This window comes from Ostrea edulis, chromosome 8, assembly GCF_947568905.1.
Source record: "Ostrea edulis chromosome 8, xbOstEdul1.1, whole genome shotgun sequence".
Classification (NCBI taxonomy): Eukaryota; Metazoa; Mollusca; class Bivalvia; order Ostreida; family Ostreidae; genus Ostrea; species Ostrea edulis.
Genome location: NC_079171.1, coordinates 24,743,333 through 24,765,877, shown reverse-complemented (window position 1 = coordinate 24,765,877; position 22,545 = coordinate 24,743,333). Strand labels below are relative to the sequence as shown.

Here is a 22,545-nt window from a genome sequence, read left to right as displayed (position 1 = left end):
ATTGTTGCACATACTAAATAAATACATTGTATATCAAAAATCGTATAAATCACATATAAGAAATATAGTGCGCAATGCTTGGAACTACTTTACCGTATATTATATTTGAGCCGTTTTTTTTTTTTTTTTTTTTTACTTTCAAGCCTTTAATTCTTTACTAGTAACAGAGGTTGATTGATTGGGGTTTAACGCTGTATTGGCAATATTTTAGTCATTTTATTGCGGTTAACTAAATAAAATGTAATCGATTTTGAAGAGTGTTGGAGCAGCATGGGAATTAAACAGAATAGATATACAGCCTATATAGCATTAGTATCTTTGTGACATTTTGAATCGTTCGACACCTCGTTTCAGTACTTTCAGTACTTTGATTATATAAGGGTATACCCTGGTCAGTGCATAAATGATCCTGTCCACATTTTGTTTTTTATTTACACAAAGTGCTGACACTGATAGAAACTTACTCTACACGCGCTTTCCAATCATAATAAATCACACAGATGGTTAAAGTAACGATGTCATAGAAACGGTCAATCTTCACTGCATTTATCCTGAAACATTTTAATTGGCAATCTTGTCCAGCAGACGAACCGCACGACTGTCTGCTACATGCGGCGTTTTTTGTTTACCATAAACAATGACATACATCTTTTAAGTACTTTTCACATCATTATCTCTATTTACCATCAAAAGCAGGAAACACCCCACACCTTTTACTCCTTCTCTCGGGCTACATAGAATGATGACTAGGTATGTAATCATACTTAATTTCTAATTCTACTACGTCCTTTTCACCTCTTATAATTTATTAATGACAAATTTCACATCAGCAGATATATCCGTTCGGATGTAAGGACAATGGTGTAGGATTCGTCCCGCATCATCATATGACCTTCCGTTGACCTCGATAATCTTCCGTGTCCGTGGGTACTTTAATATCATTCTCCATGAGTAATTTGTCGTATCTGGTAAGCAACTATGTTACTTTTAGTAATATTGTGGTTTTGTTTTACTTTTGTTTTTAAGATTGGAATCTTTCCCTGGGGCGGGAAAGAAAAAGATAAGGTATAAAACAATGTTAATTTCTTATCTTTAATTAGTGACTTTAATCACTGTCAATGTACATTTCTTATCTTTAATTAGTGACTTTAATCACTGTCAATGTACATTTCTTATCTTTAATTAGTGACTGTAATCACTGTCAATGTTCATTTCTTATCTTTAATTAGTGACTTTAATCACTGTCAATGTACATTTCTTATCTTTAATTATGACTTTAATCACTGTCAATGTACATTTCTTATCTTTAATTAGTGACTTTAATCACTGTCAATGTACATTTCTTATCTTTAATTAGTGACTTTAATCACTGTCAATGTACATTTCTTATCTTTAATTAGTGACTTTAATCACTGTCAATGTACATTTCTTATCTTTGATTAGTGACTTTAATCACTGTCAATGTACATTTCTTATCTTTAATTAGTGACTTTAATCACTGTCAATGTACATTTCTTATCTTTGATTAGTGACTTTAATCACTGTCAATGTACATTTCTTATCTTTAATTAGTGACTTTAATCACTGTCAATGTACATTTCTTATCTTTAATTAGTGACTTTAATCACTGTCAAATGATCTGAAACATACAGGTATTAACACAGTACAGGTAAAACAACATTAAACTTGAACTATTACGTATTTTCCACCTGTACTTTTAATCCAGTGATTTTAACAATTTTACTTTAATATGCATCTTTGAATATGACCTGCATAAAATAATCAGATTTATCCACATTGGATAAACCCCATTATTTTGTGACAGTTTTAATATAAATAACGACGACAGAACACATATAATTGATCAAAAATACTCTTAAACAAAGGTACAAGTTTAGACTTGCTCAAGTTTGTATGTTGTTTTTATTACTTTATCATTTCGTTCAAATTTTACTGTGTTTCAGAAGTCTAAATATTTGCTCTCTACCATACTTTAATGTCACCAACCATCTATATTTGGCATTATCAAAAGTATTAAAGAGAGCACTGATTATTAAACATAGAGACTTGAGCAAGTGTAGTACAAGTTGATAACAATTGAATAAGCAAAATTGTGTTTTGGCGTGTTTGTCATGGTCATTTAATAGAAAAAAAATACATCAGGAAAATACAAATAATGAGCAAATGTATGCGCCGATGAGAAATATTTGGCAGCATAAACATTCAGCAATAGAAGTACCATCTTGATCCAGGGGGCCTGGGGAAAAAAAGTTCCCCCCCCCGGAGACAGCAATCTATGCAAAATTATGCCAAATGGGTCACGGGACCACGTCCCGAGACCCATCCGCCACAACCAAGGTGGGGCGGCAATTTTGCAGCCCCAAAACAAATACATAACTAACTTGGATACAGATGGCATCAATAATATATATATATATGGAAACACAGATGGTGCTTCCACCCTAAATTTGAAATGCAGATAATTTTAGTACAGATGGTACCACTCTATATATATATAGATGGTACCTCAGTCTCTCTCTCTCTCTCTCTCTCTCTCTCTCTCTATATATATATATATATATATATATAGTGCGTAAGTCCACTCGGCCACAACGACTTTCCTAAAACGGAAGTTTTGTTATGCTCCTAAAGCGCTACTTATACACTGATGCAATCTCACACAGTCGCTGTGTCATTCAGTGTTTAAGATATTTTATAAGGAGAGTGGATCTCTCGATGCAATTGTATAGAATATTTAATATAAAGCACAACCAATTATAACACCCAACCTTACGTTTACCCCTAGGATCTAAACGATACATGTGATAATCAATTAATTAATATATAAAGCACTAAATAATCACAACTAGGTACTGAAAATTTTCGCCCCAGCCCGGGGTCGAACCAGCGACCTGCGGCACCCACCGCCTAGCAAGACTGTCAAACCAGTGCGTAAGTCATTATATATATATATATATATAGATAGATAGATAGATAGATAGATAGATAGATAGATAGATATAAGCGCAGATAAAGCTTCAGAACACTGAGGTACAGATGGTACCACACACTGAGTAATTTGCCTGACTGCACAATTCATGAAAAATATTAAATTTCTATTTTGCCAAATGCAATTTGAATGACAAATTGCACTAGCAAAATGACACATGACAAGCATTAACAATGAAAAAGATGAATTCCACCTCATTAAACTACAATTTGAAGATACTGTCTGAGGGTTAATTTTTTTAAATCAGGGGAATGTAGGTTAAGAAATGTTACACTGATAAAGTGATGCAATGCGCTGCTGAATGTATTGATAACATCAGATACAAGAACCCCACCCTGCCTGAATAAAGCCCTTTGCTGTGCACTTATGTCTGGGTAACTAATAGATGCCCCCTTTGATATAGAAGCAGCCCCCCCCCCCTCCCCCCATCCGAAATGAATGGGACTTAAGAGTCAGATGATTGAATATGTAAAATAACAACTGTAAAGTCTTGTTCAATATGTATGAAAATCGGTATTGGGTTAAGGGTTTTGAGTTCAGGTGTGAAAAGAAAACACTTTCTGCATAAGTTTATATAAAGCAGAATAATTCTGCAATGCTTGAAACAACAATGCTGTATCATTTGATCTTTAGACCTGAACAATTGTCCCCAAGCCAGATTGGACAGTTTTTGAAGTTGATATAAAAACTGAAATAGTATCCCAAGATGCAGTAACATGATCAACACCTAATCGGACTTATCCCACCGCCTGGTTCACTCTAAGTCATGTAAAATTGTCCTTGTAAAGACAGACTGAAATAGAGTTACCTCATAAGTTGAATAACAAAATGAGGCAACAAATGAAGGATTTTTGACAACACAATGAAATGGGCTTTCTAATATCGTGAGATAATTAGATTTGTTGTAACCCGCCATTAACTTCATCCACTGAATTAGCATTATACTTGAGACATTTGACTAATGGATGGAGAGCATTGCACTTGATACAGCTGTGGAAAAATTTACAATTTGGCTTGTTGCAAATACCATCATAATTGTACGCATAACATTTGCGCTGTACTTATGGGCCTGGCTGACAACATCCTTCATTTTGGGAAGGGGATTATTGCATGTAAATCATCCACAATTCCGCATCAACTGATGCCCAGCATAAGGAAGTGTTGTACGATTTTTTTCAGCCGAAACTGAATGTCATATTCCAACCAATTACCTCTCAATTTTTCAGCCCCCCCCCCCCTCTTGATCAGTGTCATATATCTAAACAGTGGGATTGCTTGAGACTTCTATTCTGTTAAGTATATTGAAACAAATATAGAAAAGGCATCCAGCCATTGTGAAACTTTTGAAACTTTTTGGTCTCTTTGTTTCGGTTTTACCTGGAAAATCCCATCCTCAAATACCACTTGATTCTGCTGAGTTGCAGTAGGATCATGAGATAAAAGGGTTGCAAAATTTACAAACTGATTATTAAATACAATGTATTTTTTCCTCTACACTAATAAAAGGATTCGTCAAGTTATCTTAAGGGTCATAATTGACCGTACCTGTACAATTTACACCCGAATCCTCGATAGTTAAGGCAGTCAATGTAGATGGGCTCAAAGCAGGCTGGATCACTACCAGTGTCTCCGTCTGCGTTGTAGTTTGCGTCACCGCCGGTGCTGTAGGCCTATTTGGTAACAACAATGGTGCCGCACTCTGCATAACCACCGGAATTGCACCTCAAAAGATTGCCGGTCTCGAACCCTGCATCACCCCCGGAGCTGCATTTTGTGTCTCATCCGGTTGCAATATGGCGGAGTTGGCACGAGTCACTGTTGCAGTTACTCGACGATTTCTAGGACGGTAATTTACAGACGAATTTACTGCTTTTTGTCCTGTAATACGGATTCTTTTCTTTTGTTTTCTTCGCTGCCCGGAGCATCTCTGTCTTAACTGACCAAAACTCGCAGGATTACTACATATTACAATTGAAAAAATAATTTTGTGTCTGCACCTGTCAAACTACGAAATGGAAAGGAATAATCTAGAAGACATGCGTAGATTAAAGGAAGTGAAAGCTAGTATACTGAACCCGATCTAACTTAATTACGTAAGAATTATGCATCTTTGAATACGATCTGCACAAAATAACTAGGTTTATCCACATTGGATAAACCACATAATAATACTAATTGGTTTTATATAGCGTTTTTTCAGCGTATGCTGCCCAAAGCGCTTTACAATAATCAATGTACATTATTACCCCGGCAGACCTTATATCAATTTAGAACTTTCTCAGCCTGCTAGGAAGCATATAGTGCAAGCTGCTATTACAAGCGCTAGAGTAATAACATTCTAACAATATATTTCACTGTCTATAACCAGGTACCCCTTTTACACTTGGGTGGAGTAAGGAAATTCATGTAAAGTGCCTTTCCCAAGGAAACAACGTCAGCCCTGCCGCGGCCAGAGGTCGAACCCACAACCTTTCAGTCGATAGTCTGACGGTCTAACCACTCGTCCACCGACGCCACACGATTATCACTGACTTGTGTTGTATTTCAGTACATCGTGTAACAGTGAGTAGTCTTATTATCATCATCGTTAGCTAAATGAATTGTACGATAATGAATGACATTAAAGTGAAGGTTTTTTCCCCTCTGTAGTTTTCAAGCAACCCCAGTACAACCTCTTCGTCGGTGTAATGTTGGGGAAGTAGTGTATTGCAAAAGATTGATTAATTAAATATTGTTTAACAGCCCTCTTGAAAATATTTCACTCATATGGAAACGTCACCATTGTCGGTGAAGGGCTGCAAAATTTCGGCCTATGCTCGGTGCTTACGGCAGGGAGGGATCTTTATTGTTTAAAACCTGCTGTGACATGGGACCTCGGTTTTTACGGTCTCATCCAAAGGACCACCCAATTTAGTTGCCTCTTATGACAAGCATGGAGGGTACTTAGGACCTATTCTAACCCGGATCGCCACAGGTTTATTTCAAAAAGTAAAAACGAAATAATCTTAAATCATAGAATGTAAGTGTATGATACCGTGTTTTTTAAGACTGCGTGTTTAAGAGACTAAAATGATTCACTATAATAACATTATTTTAAAAACTTTTAACATAACCTTTTGTCCGCAGGGAATCTCTAAACGCACCCAGACGTCTAACTCAAGTATTTTTAATCTTAATTCATCTTGATAAAAGTTCGGGAATTAATCATCACTACTCAAATATATATCGTTACACACTCTGCTTTTCAATGAAATTAAATTGTGAGAGTTTCATATCTAAACAGTGCCCTATATGCTGAAATGACGTTTGTATAATGCACGGATATGCATTGGATTATCAGTGCGTTTTAAAATGTATTGTGCACGCATGGAAATTATCACTGTCTGTATATATAGTACTATTGATTATATTTAATAATATAGAGATGGTGTTTTTTTCGGCTTTATTTATACTTAGATTCTTCAGGTCAACTCTACCTGTGTTCACCTTACTGATATATTTAATCCTCCTTCAGAATGAGACGGTTTTTGGCAAGTAGGTGTCTGAACAGGTAATAGACCTAAATAAAATCAAAGTACTTAAACGAGGTGACGAACGATGCAAAATGTCACAAAGATACCAAATGCTATGTATACTGTATATCTATTCTGTTTAATTCCTATGCTGCTCCAACACTCTTCAAAAGCTACCATATCTTATTTAGTTAACCGCCATAAATGGCTAAAATATTGAAATACAGCGTTAAACTCCAATCAATCAATCAATTAATCAATCTATTCTGGATATCTGAGTGACTACAGAGGAAAGCAAAGTATATAAACAAAACCGACTTTGGCGGAGAAATGTCAATGCAGTCTACTCTGGATGGATTGAAATTCAGTTTAGGGCACCGACCTGAATTGTTCATTATATCCAAAGTTCAATATAACCGATTTTGAACTACATTGATAATGTTCCTGGGGATTTATTTTTACTTCTGTATAACAGATAGTTAAATAGAAGCAACTTCAAGAGAGAGAGAGAGAGAGAGAGAGAGAGAGAGAGAGAGAGAGAGAGATTAAACCAGATATAATCAATCAACCAATATAAGCAATTTCAATAAAAGTGGAATAGACTGCAGATAGAGACAATTTCAACAAAAATTCGCTACTCAATATTGTTATTGCTGTCCAAGTGCTGTCAGTTTATCGCGTAGATGAGGATTAAAATATTTCAAGTGAAACAAAGGACGAAATGGACGGACCGGTATAATCTTAATATAACGATCGAACAGGGCGATGGGCGTGATTAAGGCAGCAATAATATTGATGCATATTTAATTTCACATTACCTCATGAAAACATAGCTGATAAATCCAGAGGGCATTATCTCCCGCTAGATCGAGTTGATATTTGCAGTCCGTGTAACGTTCACGTGAATTATTTATCGAGTGGTCATCCCTTTTCGCGAAATATTAATCCTGATTTTCTTACGATTCTCCGTTACATGGATAATCGAGTGAGGTGAACACCAGAGGTAGGATCAGTTGCCTGGGAGGATTAGGTAATATCTGAGTGTCGATAGGAATTTCAATAAATGGTACGAACACCACATGTTAAAACACTACATATTCATTGTTAATGAGGATGAAGTTCAACAACTTTTTGATATCTAATTCCGAGTACTTGCACGTAGAGTTAGAGTAATGTTTAACAGTATTTTTGTTTTGGATGACTGATCGCAAGATATGAATATTGTGGAGTTTCATTTTATCATGATGTAGCGATCTGCTGTGAAAAAGCCCAACAGACAACATATATTTAATGTATCGCGAGAAATGGTGGTGTAAAGTGTTAGAAAGTCGTATGGTTGGTTGTTTAACATCCCCTCGAGAATATTTCACTCATATGGAGACGTCACCACTGCTGGTGAAGAACTGTAACATTTAAGCCTATGCTCGGCGCTTACGGCCTTTGATCAGGAAGAGATCTTCATCGTGCCACACCTGTTGTGACACGGGGCCTCGGGTTTTGCGTTCTCATCTGATGGACCGCCCCATTTAGTCGCCGAATCATAACGGGAACGTATGTTGTTATGTTGTTGATTAATTAAAGGTTGTACAATTATATATTAACGTGAATGGGGATGTTTGAGAACTTACTCTTTTCGCATTTGCTGTGGAACAGTCCGTAATTAGTTAATGTTTTCGTGAGCAGTAAAGATTTGGGATTTATAGAGCATGTACTGGATCCTACTGGATCCTCGTATAATGTTTCTTTGTGAGGATTTTTATGAAATGTTGGAAACAAGGCCTGAATTTCACGAAATAAAAGCAGAAACTTGGACTTTTAAAACTGTGACTGTTTGAATGAAGAAGAAAACCCGCAAACTAAAATGCGAGATTTTTCGGAATAGTTAGTTCTCTTCTGAAATACATTTAGAATGGATTTTACAACATTGACAATATTGTTACAAGCTTTGTCAACTGGAACCAGCACATATTTGACAGATAACCTCACTAATTCTTTGATCTGATCACTTCTGATTTACTAAACACAGACGGATATATGGTATGAAATTTTATATCGCATTTAATACTTGCGAATTGATATTCTTATTCGAATTCCTTTTGAGTAGGAGTGCTTCACTGATTAATATATACTGGTGATCAAATCTTCTAACAGTCTGTTGAAATTTCCATGTACATGCAATGCACTCCTTTATTAACCAACCTGATTTTATATTCCCATGAGGCAGAATTTATTCGAAAGCATTTACATGAGAAGAAAAAAAATCTTGCTGTGGCCTTCAACTTGACATTTAGATCTATCCACGACGTTTCATCCATTAACAATTTACATTCATATGTTGATTCGATATACCCTAGTGAACATGGATGGTAACGTTAATCTGACCACTCAACTTTATGACAAACTTCAGTTTCTCCATCGTCAACTCTGGATATTTACAATATGCCATTATCACCTGCATATGGTGATCATCTTCCTCTTCTGATCCGATACGCCAGTGCATGTTCTGCTCACGTTGAAGTTTTAAATCGCGGCAAGCTACTGACAAATAAATTGGGGATACGGTGGTTTCAACAGGTCGCATTTGAAATCGGAATTTATGATTGTTATAATGCCGTTCTTGGCACACTGATTTTGACTGCGGATAACTCCGTTTTCCTGATCAGGATATGGGGCTCACGGCGGGTGTGACCGGTCAACAGGGGATGCTTACTCCTCCTAGGCACCTGATCCCACCTCTGGTGTGTCCAGGGGTCCGTGTTTGCCCAACTATCTATTTTGTATTGCTTGTAGGAGTTATGAGATTGATCACTGTTTGTTATCTTCACCTTGCATGCAAATATAACCTGTCGTTGGGTATAATTCTGTTTTACGTGTTGCATACCAATCGTTGGGCCGTTCTCTACACACTGATTTTGACTACGGATTACTCTGTTTACCTGATTACGATATAGGGCTCACGGCGGATTTTACCTGTCAATAGAACATTCTTACTCCTCCTAGACACCTGATCTTACCTTTGATGTTACGAGAAATCTGTTTTGGCCTACTCTTAATTTGGTATTTTTTTATGGGACGTAGCATTTGTATGCATCCTGTTGTCTTTGTTAGAGGAATAGAAACGCCCCTGGCATTCTAAGTAAACTTCACCAAAATAGTACTCTGTATGCTTAGCTAATAGAAAATGATGTTGGTACCCCAGCCATGAAATTAAATGATCATTGATCTTGCAACTTGATAATGTATATATACATTGTATCAACCCATAGAAACCTTGGTAAGGGGTGATTTATTAATGACGTCATAATAAAACAAAAACAAACGTTAAAGTTTGGCAAAAATGATTTGACAAAATATTTTCAAGTTATATCTCATGGGATACACGTGTTTGTTCAAATTAGGACATAAAACTTTATTGCAGTAATTATTTTTAGATGTATCGTGGAGATTGAAGAAATGCTTTGTGATTTCCCCATAGTATAGTTTTGAAATATTTCGCTTCATGGTACATTTCCTGTGCTCGGAATAATTATTTATTGGCAGTGAACGCACAACATTTTTAAGATTTCTGGATTTACTTATGCATGTTATACATTAAAGCATAAATGTATCATTTAATAACAGTTGGCTGGTATACCTAAATTACCTGGTAATATCATCAAAACTACACATGTTTCGTTCTTGAATACATTTGATTGTGTTAAAAGGTAAATCATAAAAGATTGTGAGTGGAAAATGAATGTTGCGCGGAAAAACGAACTAACATTTGTGGATGTCTTAAATTTAATATATGCTAGGATTTTCCTGATTAACTGTAGCTTAATACTGAATTTTTGCATGACATGGTGTGAAAACAATTTTGAGTGGAAAATGAAACTGTATTTTTTCTCTTTCAGATTATGGTTGGAAGACGACTGCTTGAGGGAAAAAACATAGCAATTATTGCACTCATTATGCTAGGAATTTATGGAACGCACTATAAGTATTTTAAATCTTTTGGCTCTACTGATCAGAACTTTGAAGTAGAAAACACAGCACGTTTTGTAGAGGCGTCTTTGTCATCGATGCCTACATGCGACCTCCCGGAAACATTTTTCCGAGTTGTAGAAAAGATAACGGCCCCAACTCTAACTCAAGTCACGCCTATTTTCCCTGATATTAGAACTGATAAATGTAGAGATTCTGTCAAGTGGAAACCCATACAACCCTTTACACCAAATGAAGTGGCCCAGTACACTAACTGCATAGCAAAAAATATCGACCCAAGTAAAGTAAACGTCAAAAGTATGGAACTTTTTAATTATACTGTCATTTATTCATTTTTCAATTTTCTGAAGAAAAAAACTAATGTTGCTATTGTTGAAGTCGGAGGATACGTTGGGAATGAGCTAAATAACCTTTTACCAGCTACTGGAGCTAAACATTATGTGGTTATAGAGCCAGTTCCCAGTTTCTACAGGAATCTGTCAGAAAGAATATCGACGCTTGATGTGGACTCCGACGTGAAAGCGTACAATTTCGGTCTCGGTAAACGTTACACGACATTACTTGTCAATATTCGGGGAGATGCAACGACAACCTCAAAAGGTGATTTAAGGAACAAGACAGAGGTTATCCAGATAGTGAGTGTTCTAGACTTCGTCATTCAACTAGGGATCGGCTGTCGTTCAGTAGATCTTATGACGATTAACTGCGAAGGTTGCGAATTCGATGTTTTGGAGACATTAATATCTACTAATCTTATAGAGAACTTTAATTACATTCAATTCCAACCGCATTATAATGCTCCTAATCTTGGATATTTTCCATGTCGCTACTGTAGACTAAGTCAACTTTTGGCAAGAACACACGTAGCAGCTTACGATTATCCTCAAGTGTGGCAAGCGTGGAAGAGGAAAGATATCGAATGAAGAAGTGATTTGGTTTTATTTAGAATAAATACATTATGCTGAAGTATTTTGTTGACAATGACGGTCACTCAGGAAATATAAAATAGTTAACATAAATTGTACAATCCATGACAGACCCTCTACAATCAACGACAGACACTGTACAATCAATAACAGACACTGTACAATGACAGACACTGTACAATGACAAACACTGTACAATCAATGACAGACACTGTACAATCAATGACATACACTGTACAATCAATAACAAACACTGTACAATCAATGACAGACACTGAACACTCAATAATAGACACTGTACAATCAATGACACACACTGTACAATCAATGACAGACACTGTACAATGACATACCCTGTACAATCAATAAAATACACTTTACAATGAGAGACACTGTACAATGACATACACTGTACAATCAATGACAGACACTGTACAATCAATAAAATACAGTTTACAATGACAGACACTGTACAATCAATAAAATACACTTTACAATGAGAGACACTGTACAATGACATACACTGTACAATCAATGACAGACACTGTACAATCAATAAAATACACTTTACAATGACAGACAATGTACAATTAATAAAATACACTTTACAATGAGAGACACTGTACAATGACATACACTGTACAATCAATGATATACACTATACAATGACAGACACTGTACAACCAATGACATACACCATGCAATGGAAAACAAACTCTGTACAATGACAAACATTTTTCAATCATGACAAACACTGTACAATCAATGACAGACCTTGTGCAATCAATTCTATACACTGTATATTAATGACAGACACTGTGCAATCAATTATATACACTGTACATTAATGACATACACTGTACAATGAAGAACACTGTACAATCAATGGCAGACACTGTACAATCAATAAAATACATTGTACAATATCAGAAACTGTACAATGACAGACACTATACAATGACACACACTGTACAATAACAGACAATGTACAATCAAAGACAGACACTGTACAATCAATGACAGACACTGTACAATGACATACACTGTACAATCAATGACAGACACTGTACAATCAATGACAGACACTGTACAATGACAGACACTGTACAATCAATGACAGACACTGTACAATCAATGACAGACACTGTACAATCAATGACAGACACTGTACAATCAATGACAGACACTGTACAATCAATGACAGACACTGTACAATCAAACAATACACTTTACAATAAGAGACACTGTACAATGACATACACTGTACAATCAATACCAGACACTGTACAATCGATGACATACACTGTACAGTCAATGACAGACACTGTACAATAACAGACAATGTACACTAACAGACAATGTACAATCAATGTCAGACACTGTACAATAACAGACACAGTACAATCAATGACAGACACTGTACAATCAAAGACAGACACTGTACAATGAAAGACACTGTACAATCAATGACAGACACTGTACAATGACAGACACTGTACAATCAATGACAGACACTGTACAATCAATGACAGACACTGTACAATCAATGACAGACACTGTACAATCAATGACAGACACTGTACAATCAAACAATACACTTTACAATAAGAGACACTGTACAATGACATAAACTGTACAATCAATACCAGACACTGTACAATCGATGACATACACTGTACAGTCAATGACAGACACTGTACAATCAATGACAGACACTGTACAATGACAGACACTGTACAATCAATGACAGACACTGTACAATCAAAACATACACTTTACAATAACATACACTGTACAATGACACACACTGTACAATCAGTGACATACACTATACAATCAATGACAGACACTGAACACTCAATAATAGACACTGTACAATCAATGACAGACACTGTACAATCAATGACAGACACTGTACAATGACAGACACTGTACAATGATAACTAAGGTTTTATCGTGCATGTTTACAAATATGTAAACAGTTTCGTATGTTTATAAGTATGAAAACCACTAAGCATCATTATTCTAATGTTAATTTTTTTTTATATGTTTACTAATATAGAAACAACTACGTGTGTTATACTTATATAAACATCTAAGCATATAATTCGGGTTTTCTATCGTGTATAACTATATGTTTATTAGTATGTAAACAATTACATATATAAGTATCGTAGCATATTAATATTAGGAATATAAACTTTGCCTTTTTATCGTTTTAGTTTATATAAACATGTAGTTAAAATATAGATGCAGCTATACATCAAATCCCGGTATATTATACGTATATGTATATGCAAATATACATAAAATTCAGGTATGTTATTATACGTATGTATTTTGTAAACTTCTTTTTATGACGAACATTTAGATGCAATGTCGCAGTTTGTATGTATGCAGGCCTGCTGCATACTATTATATTTAATATATGTAAGCTTGTTGGATGTATGCGATTTGTGATTTTGCATCTATTCTGTATTTTCATTATTTAATTAAATCAATATGTTATGTAATTAAGTATACCACTTCTTATGGTTGGTATTTCATCTGTCATACAATTTTATCATAAGTACTAACTCACCACTTATTACATTATACATCTTCAGTTTTATACACATAATACATACTATCGAATAAGAATTATGGAGCCATGTCGTGCTACAGCTGGATCCAGTTACAGAAACATGGTACAGGGTCTGAAGTGTAGCACCTGACGACGACCTCAAAATTCTTGCCTGAAGACGATCTCAAAATTGTTGTCTGGCATAATTTTATAATTTATGATTAACAAAGTAATAACTAGTGGCACTCTATTATCAAAATTTTCGTTGGCAACCCTACCCTAATTCTTTTCTGTATATATTTTAGTTATTTCACATGTATATACATACCTACATCCATATTACTATCACCTGTTACTAATATTAATAATTATGTAATAGTTATGGTATATTTATTTCGGTGTATCTTGAATTGGACGAAGGACGGAGACTCGTGCGATTACTAATTATTACCTTCTATTAGAATCCAAATAAATAACAAATATTTTAAATATTTAATTTTATATTTACTTATTATAATTTTTTTATAAATTTTAATATACTTAAGGAAAAAATTAAATAAAAATCATTATTAAAATTATTATATATATAAATAAAAATATAATTTATTATAGATAAAAAATATTTTATTTATTTAATTTTAATTTACTTATTGTAATTTTTTTTTTTAAGTTATTGAACAAATTAAATAAAATTATTATTAAAGTTATTATATAAATAAAAAAATATAATTTATTTCATTAATTTTTACTTTTTATTTAGTTTTTATAAATATAAGTTACTTCTTTATTTCATTATAATTTATGACATACGACCATCACATGTATGTGTCCGGCCATCAAAAGACAGTACCGCAGTCATCAGACATGTTGGTACACGATGTTCCTTATTTATTTATATTTATTTATTTTTAAACCATGGGACAACCCATACGTCCCATACGGAGCATATGGAATGTTACTACAACACACTTCAACTTCACTATGTTGGTGCATTTGGGAGGTGTTGGAGGGTGAGGCTGGATCGCAATGAGATGGATAGTATTATGGCAGATAATACAGTCACCAATCGGTTAACGATATATAGTTAACCAATCCTACGAATATCAAACAAACTGTACAATGACAGACACTGTACAATGACAGACACTGTACAATGACAGACACTGAACAATCAATGACAGACACTGTACAATCAATGACAGACACTGTACAATGACAGACACTGTACAATCAATAACAAACACTGTACAATCAATGACAGACACTGTACAATGACAGACACTGTACAATGAGAGACACTGTACAATCAATAACAGACACTGTACAATCAATGACAGACACTGTACAATGACAGACACTGTACAATCAATAAAATACACTTTACAATGAGAGACACTGTACAATAACAGACACTGTACAATCAATGACAGACACTGTACAATCAATGACAGACACTGTACAATGACAGAACTGTACAATGACAGACACTGTACAATCAATAACAGACACTGTACAATCAACGACAGACACTGTACAATCAATGACAGACACTGTACAATAAAAAAATACACTTTACAATAAGAGACACTGTACAATGACATACACTGTACAATCAATATCAGACACTGTACAATCGATGACATCACTGTACAATGACATACACTATACAATCAATGACAGACACTGAACACTCAATAATAGACACTGTACAATCAATGACACACACTGTACAATCAATGACAGACACTGTACAATCAATGACAGACACTGTACAATCAAAAAATACACTTTACAATAACATACACTGTACAATGACACACGATGTACAATCAGTGACATACACTATACAATCAATGACAGACACTGAACACTCAATAATAGACACTGTACAATCAATAAAATACACTTTACAATAAGAGACACTGTACAATGACGAACACTGTACAATCAATGACATACACTGTACAATTTATGACAGACACTGTAAAAACAATTATATACACTGTACAATCAATGACAGACACTGTACAATCAATAACAGACACTGTACAATGACAGACACTGTACAAAGACAGACACTGTACAATAACAGACAATGTACAATCAATAATAGACAATGTACAATCAATGACATACACTGTACAATTTATGACAGACACTGTAAAAACAATTATATACACTGTACAATCAATAACAGACACTGTACAATGACAGACACTGTACAAAGACAGACACTGTACAATAACAGACAATGTACAATCAATAATAGACAATGTACAATTAATAACAGACACTGTACAATGACAGACACTGTACAATGACAGACACTGTACAATCAATAACTAACACTGTACAATGACAGACACTGTACAATCAATGACAGACACTGTACAATCAATGATAAACACTGTAGACTCAATTACAGACACTGTACAATCAATGACCGACACTGTATAATCAATGAACGACACTGTATAATCAATGACAGACACTGTCACTGACTTTGATATTAAATACCCCATTATAATACTTAAATAATCGTCGTCGTTGTCCCAAAATCAGACTTATCTTATTTTTGTGATATTATTTTCATATTTGGATAACTGAAGAGTAGTTTGATTCAGACTAAATCTACAGAAGAATGAGAACACAAACATTATACAAACTAGACACTATATCCATGGCAACTGTGTAATCTCTGAAATATCTTGTGCCATGAAAAGTGTCACATTTCCATATTTTATAACGTTGTTCTGATTTTCTTATCACAATTTATTTCATATCTATAGTAGAAGTAGCGTACAAGGTAGCTTTCAAGATAAATTGCCACATCATATCTCGGTTTTGTTGTTGCATGGCAATATAAATGACTTTTTGAATGTCGTTTTCAGAAACTTCACGATCTAACCTTTAAGAAAATATTTACTTTATTACAGATAAATAACAATAAAACTACATAGGAAATGCAATATCATATATTGTTAATTTACAGAAAATGCGCTAATTAGTCCGCTATGCTATGCTATTCCTCGTAAGAATCATACAAACGTGGATAAGTCGAAAATATATTTCCTCCTTTCTAATCTAAAGCGTATTCAACTTCGTGCAAAATTGGTCTATTTAGTTAAGTAAATTGAATCATTTACTTGTATTGCATTTCCGGGCAATGTACATTGAAGACGAAGCAATGTATTCTTCGTTAAAGTTCCTGTAGATTTGACTTTGTATTGATAACAAAAGATACACTGTCATGGATAAGCATCTCCATTTAAGAAAGAAATTTACCACAATTTTGAAGCATTTTATTCAATGTGTTGAACACGACATTTTATAAAATATGCCAGAATGAAATTCAGAGAAAGTTATGTTTCCAATGCCCTCCTTCAAAAGTATTGTAAAATGATCAGCTAGTATCAACGGGTTCCGAGTTACTTGTGAGAAAATGCAAAACAAAGAATCTTGTAAAGCTCTTTTCATAGTCAAAATATATTAAATCAATGGGACAAATGAATTAGTTACCGTAACTATACAGGATTCCAAAAATTCACCAAAAACCTTACAGAGATACATGTACATTGCTGAATCCAGGAAATGTTCTACTAAGGCCTTATCTTTGCCTTTCTCGACAATATTAACTACCGTGAAGAAGAAACTTCATACTGCATTATTGTAAATGATGGCATTTATGTAATTTGTGATATGGGAACTCATTCTCTATCTACATTGTATATGTAATTTTGTAACAGTCTGTATTTAAGATCATTTTGTGTTTTAACCAGCTCAAGTTTCCGATGTATTGTCCAATCATATGGTAAGGTCATGTCACGTGATGTTTATATAGCGTCAGTTCTGAAATTAAATTGTTACAAGGAGGAATTTTGAAGTTTACCCACCCTCCTTCTCCTTCCTTCACCTATATATCTATATGCAGCTATTTTGTAATGTTTAGGCATCCGCTGCTGTTTTTTCTGCTAGGCTGATGTCCCTTGTTTTGTATATATTATTCGATGATTTTTGGAAATTTTATTTTGTCAAGTTTTTAATTTTACTTGTATAACAGGGGAGATCACTTTATCATATTCAGGGATTTTTATAGAAGCAACTTGTGCTGTCAGTATTGTCTAGATCTCCCCTTAGCTGTTTTTGTTATCATTATATAGAATGATAATATTTGTTATTTGTCATCTAATAAATGACAATATTTCACACAATACCGGTGTTATGTTATGTTGTTGTTCCATCATTATATGGAACTTTGCCAGAGCACCAATATTACATAAAACGCATTGTGCCAGTGAATGAAAAAAAAACAAAAAACCTTTGCTAAATTTGAAATCACAAACTTTTCCCAAATCAACAACATCGAATCTTATGACTTTTCAACACTTTACACGACCATTTTCCACGATAAATTAAAGACGATCCTTTTTGTCATTATAAACAGCTAAAGCATGGAGGTATTCATACATTGTGACCAGTCATCAAAATAGTCTTTGCTAAACACTACTCTGATTCTACGCACAAGTACTCTGAGGTTAATATTAAAAAGGTGCTGGAGTATCTACGTGGTCGTTGGTGATCAGGTCTTCTGACAGTCTGTTGGAATTTCTATAAGAGCGAATTGTGCTCCTTTATTAGTTGCAGAAATATGGATTTCTCGAACAATCTTAAGTGGAAACTTGGACTTACGTCTGATATATTACTCAAATTGTGACAGTCGAAAGAAAACAAAACTCGAACTTAAGTTCAAATTTCTGTGCACCTTAATTAGTTGACATGTTCTTAAATTATTATGAGGCAGCATTTATTCAAAATCGTCCACATGGGAAGGACAGAGCTCCTGCTGTGGCCTTCAACTAGACATGTAGATATGAAGACGTTTTATCTATCAACAATGCAAATTTTCATTCATATGTCGATTCGATATGTCCCTTTGAACTCAAAATAAAATATACCACAGAGTCTTCCATACTTGGATATTTCATTGAAAATAGATATAAACGGCAAACTAACAACTCAACTTAATGAATAAACGTCGTCGATATGTCGCATTGAAGGCAACAGCAGGAGATGTTCCCGAACAGAAACCCGTGACCACGTGACCATTATAGCAAACCATGTATTGTAATGTCCTTGAGTGACATTGATTCCCCTGACTCTGGCACTTATATCGTTATTGGTAATTTATCATACAACTTAATAGTAGAAATTTGGAACAAATTTGAATGTTGATGAAAGCCCTCTACAATAATTGTCGGGAAATCTTGTATGAAATAAATTCTTTGGCCAATAGTTCAAAAGTATAACCTGTATTCTCCACTTTTAAAGTCCCGTAATTCATTTTCAAGCAAGAAGTGTAGTTCTATGTGTTATTTCAAACATTAACAATATTCTTTTAAACTCCCTAATTCTATTTCATAACTATTCTGTCAATCCAGTGCATAAAGGTCAATTTTCGCTCCTAATTTACATGTACAAGCGTTACACGTTCATAACTCTATACTGTTGGAAGGCACGAGTATGTACTAATTTGATGCAATGATTGTTTTGTGTTGCTTTATGTTGTGTTGACATTAGAAAACAAAACTAGTTCAAGCGAATGATTAAAAAGTATACTTTAAATGCAGAAAGGTCACGCTTAATACGCCTCCAATGACAAGCACTCGTTTTCTTTTCACAATTCCCCCTTCAATACAGAAAGGAAAAATATTCTTCCAAAGAAAAAAGGAAATGCTGCAAAATTCAGATTCAAACCTCTTTAAGGCAGTATTTCGTAAATTCTGTGGACGTTTTAACATTTGCAAATCCACCGGTTCTTAACCCTTTCTCTACCGGCAGATTTTAGAGGTTTTTAAAGACTAAATGACAATATTTTTACATCGATTTAAATCTGCATGTATCACGATTAGGGGTGGGCAAATGACATATACTTTTGTTAGGAATTGGACAGGGAACAATTTCGTATAAAGTGTCAAGGTATCCCATGACCTCAAAGAGGTCTACCGGGTCAAAGGTAATATAAGTGCACATTTTTACAATCTTTTTTTTTACTGAAATATATATATTACGACCCCTCTTAATAGATTAGAGTCAAAATAGGAAATTCTAAATACATGAGCTTATGTGCACTTTAAAATACTACAAAAACATTACAATCAAATTAATCAATTTTATTGACAAACAAACATTTTTGGTTGCTAAGTAACAACACTTGTAGTACACTTTTGACCATAATTTGTCTTTCTGTATCCATTCGACACAATTTAAATACAATTACATTGCATGATGATTATCAAATGTCACATTATTTTGAAAATATAATATTTAATTAGATCTTAATCATTTTAAAAGGTTTTTAACAAAAATATGATGAAGAGAATTAAGGTCGTCAAAGGTCATAAAATGGAAACTTGTACTTTATATACATACGTACATATCTATCATTTTCTAATAATATGACGTTTTACCATTATGTTCCACTAAATGGAATAAATATTGCAACATTAAAACAAAGATCTTTATTGTTAATCTAAAATAAATTAATTATTTGTATTCAAATTTATTTGGTTGCTAAGCAACAACACCTTATCAAATGTTATCAAAAAGTACTCCCGGTTTTCCTCCCCAAGTTCAACGTATACGAATGTTCAAGTACTTACTTTCAATCACTAGATTTAAGTGTACTTGCATCATATTTAACAAAAATATTTCTAAACACAATTCTTGATACTGGGTTGTTCCGATAGGGGCATGCGTTGACTAATATCTGTCTATCGACTGGAACTTCTCAGCAGACTCATAGGAGTTATGAGATTGATCACTGTTCGTTATCTTCACCTTACATGTATAAGATAATGCACAACAATATGGGGAAAAGTATTTCTTAATACTGGGCCCTTAATACTAATGTATTGTCAGAGCTATTTGAATACTCAATTGGCTCTCTAAATATTTTCTATAATCAAGACCCTCTGAAAATTATGCATTTAATTACATCTGAAATTTTATCTGAGGTAATTGAGTACACATTTAATAAATGTGTTAGATGTGCAGCCAGAGTAATGTTTGTAAAGGTAATTTTTTTATTAATCATTTTATTACTCGTTTTAAAAAACTGAAAATAACTGTCACAATATCGTTTTTTTTTAAACTGCTATCCTCTTCAGTGAGAGACTGCGAACTTTGACAATCCTTCCTTCTAGAAATGACAATCTCAGCATAATGGTTGATGGCAACACAGATGGAGAAAACCAAATCTTCTGTCAAAAACAGCTTCATAAAATCTACAGTTCCCTGAATAAACGGGTCCTATATCTGAAAGGAAATTGCAAATAAAATCAGTATTGGCCACCATACGTTATTTGTCAGCATTTAGAAAACTTATACCTTATAATTAGAAACAGAATAATGATTTTCCGTGTTTTGTCTCTTTTTGTATGTATGTGATACCTAATAATACAGTAAAAAAAAAACCCAGTGAAATGGTAAACGCATATCAGTGTATCATAACGCCATGATTCCATTTGTGAATGTATTATCTGGATTTATTTGAATGTTAACCAAATGTATACCGATTTAACCCTATATCAACCTGAAAAAGTCATACCAACTGAATACCAGGTTGTCGCTCCGAATGAAATGTCACAGTTCTTGGATCAGGTGTCCCTGTGTCCTCCACATCAACATCCTTTTAATGCATATCTGGATTTGCCAGTAGACTGTCACTAGCGGATGATACCTCGGAACTCCCCACTAAATATTGGGATGTCAATACCCTTTTTAAAGATGAAAAGAAATTACAATCAAAAATTGTTGGCTTATGTTTTAAATCAAAATATAAGTTTCAGGGTAACAAGGGACAGTTTCGCACTTAAATACAGCTCAAATTTATCTAAAGATAGAGATGTCCTGTACGTGAAGTGACATTTGGTAAGGGATTGCATACATGTGTTAGAAATGAATGGAATATTTTATTATTCATTCTGTGTGTAGCAAAGTGCGTAATGAAAAAAAAACAAAACAAAAAAAACAAAAAAAAAACGATAGGCAACATGTAGGTGTCAGCATTATGCCTAGCATATATACATGGGGGCAAATACTGAAGAGATTCAGGTAAAAACCTACAGGGTCCAGCGAAAATACTGCAACTCTGATGGAAAGTGAATGACCCCAGATATAAAGGTAGAATTAAATTGGTTCTTCATGGTACACAGTGTCTAAATCCCCTTGCATGTTACTCTGATGGGGGTGTGGATTCAGTCGAAATTAGAGAAAATCTAGGCAAGAGGGGGACACAAGCCCACCAGCTCATAACACACCAGTACCAGCATGTATGTATCACATGTAATTCATAGTCATAAGCTACTAAGTGTATATAAAATACATGCATTTGTATAAAAGAGAAATCAATATGATTTTTCATTAGCCTGTCATAATCACTTTGATTGGTCCCCGCCCCTCCCATTTTGGCCCAAACACACATTTTGTTTTATTTCTGTTATAATATGAAGAAAATAATTCAAATTATAATATTAAATTCTATCATTACAA

At 34.3% G+C, this 22,545-nt stretch overlaps 1 protein-coding gene and 1 pseudogene across 3 annotated transcripts; one reads left to right on the top strand and one right to left on the bottom strand.

Moving 5' to 3' along the window:
• The window catches only part of LOC125667212 (uncharacterized), a 303,650-nt pseudogene that overhangs the window by 139,091 nt on the left and 142,014 nt on the right, over positions 1 to 22,545 (bottom strand).
• On the top strand, positions 904 to 11,472 carry LOC125662372 (uncharacterized). Of its 3 annotated transcripts, none has more exons than XM_056147247.1 (4): positions 904 to 968; positions 4,655 to 4,856; positions 5,379 to 5,572; positions 10,416 to 11,472. In XM_056147247.1, the coding sequence occupies exon 4, from the start codon at positions 10,419 to 10,421 to the stop codon at positions 11,427 to 11,429; it is 1,011 nt and encodes a 336-aa protein (XP_056003222.1). In that variant the 5' UTR covers positions 904 to 968; positions 4,655 to 4,856; positions 5,379 to 5,572; positions 10,416 to 10,418; the 3' UTR covers positions 11,430 to 11,472. The 3 variants fall into 3 exon arrangements, with proteins under 3 accessions (XP_056003222.1, XP_048750529.1, XP_056003223.1); XM_056147248.1 differs by lacking the exon at positions 904 to 968 and adding an exon at positions 6,137 to 6,170 and having other exon boundaries at positions 3,061 to 4,856; XM_048894572.2 differs by lacking the exon at positions 4,655 to 4,856 and having other exon boundaries at positions 931 to 968.

Excerpts from the sequence above, each read along its gene's own strand:
- LOC125662372 (XM_056147247.1), top strand. The coding sequence starts at position 10,419 with ATGGTTGGAAGACGACTGCTTGAGGGAAAAAACATAGCAATTATTGCA.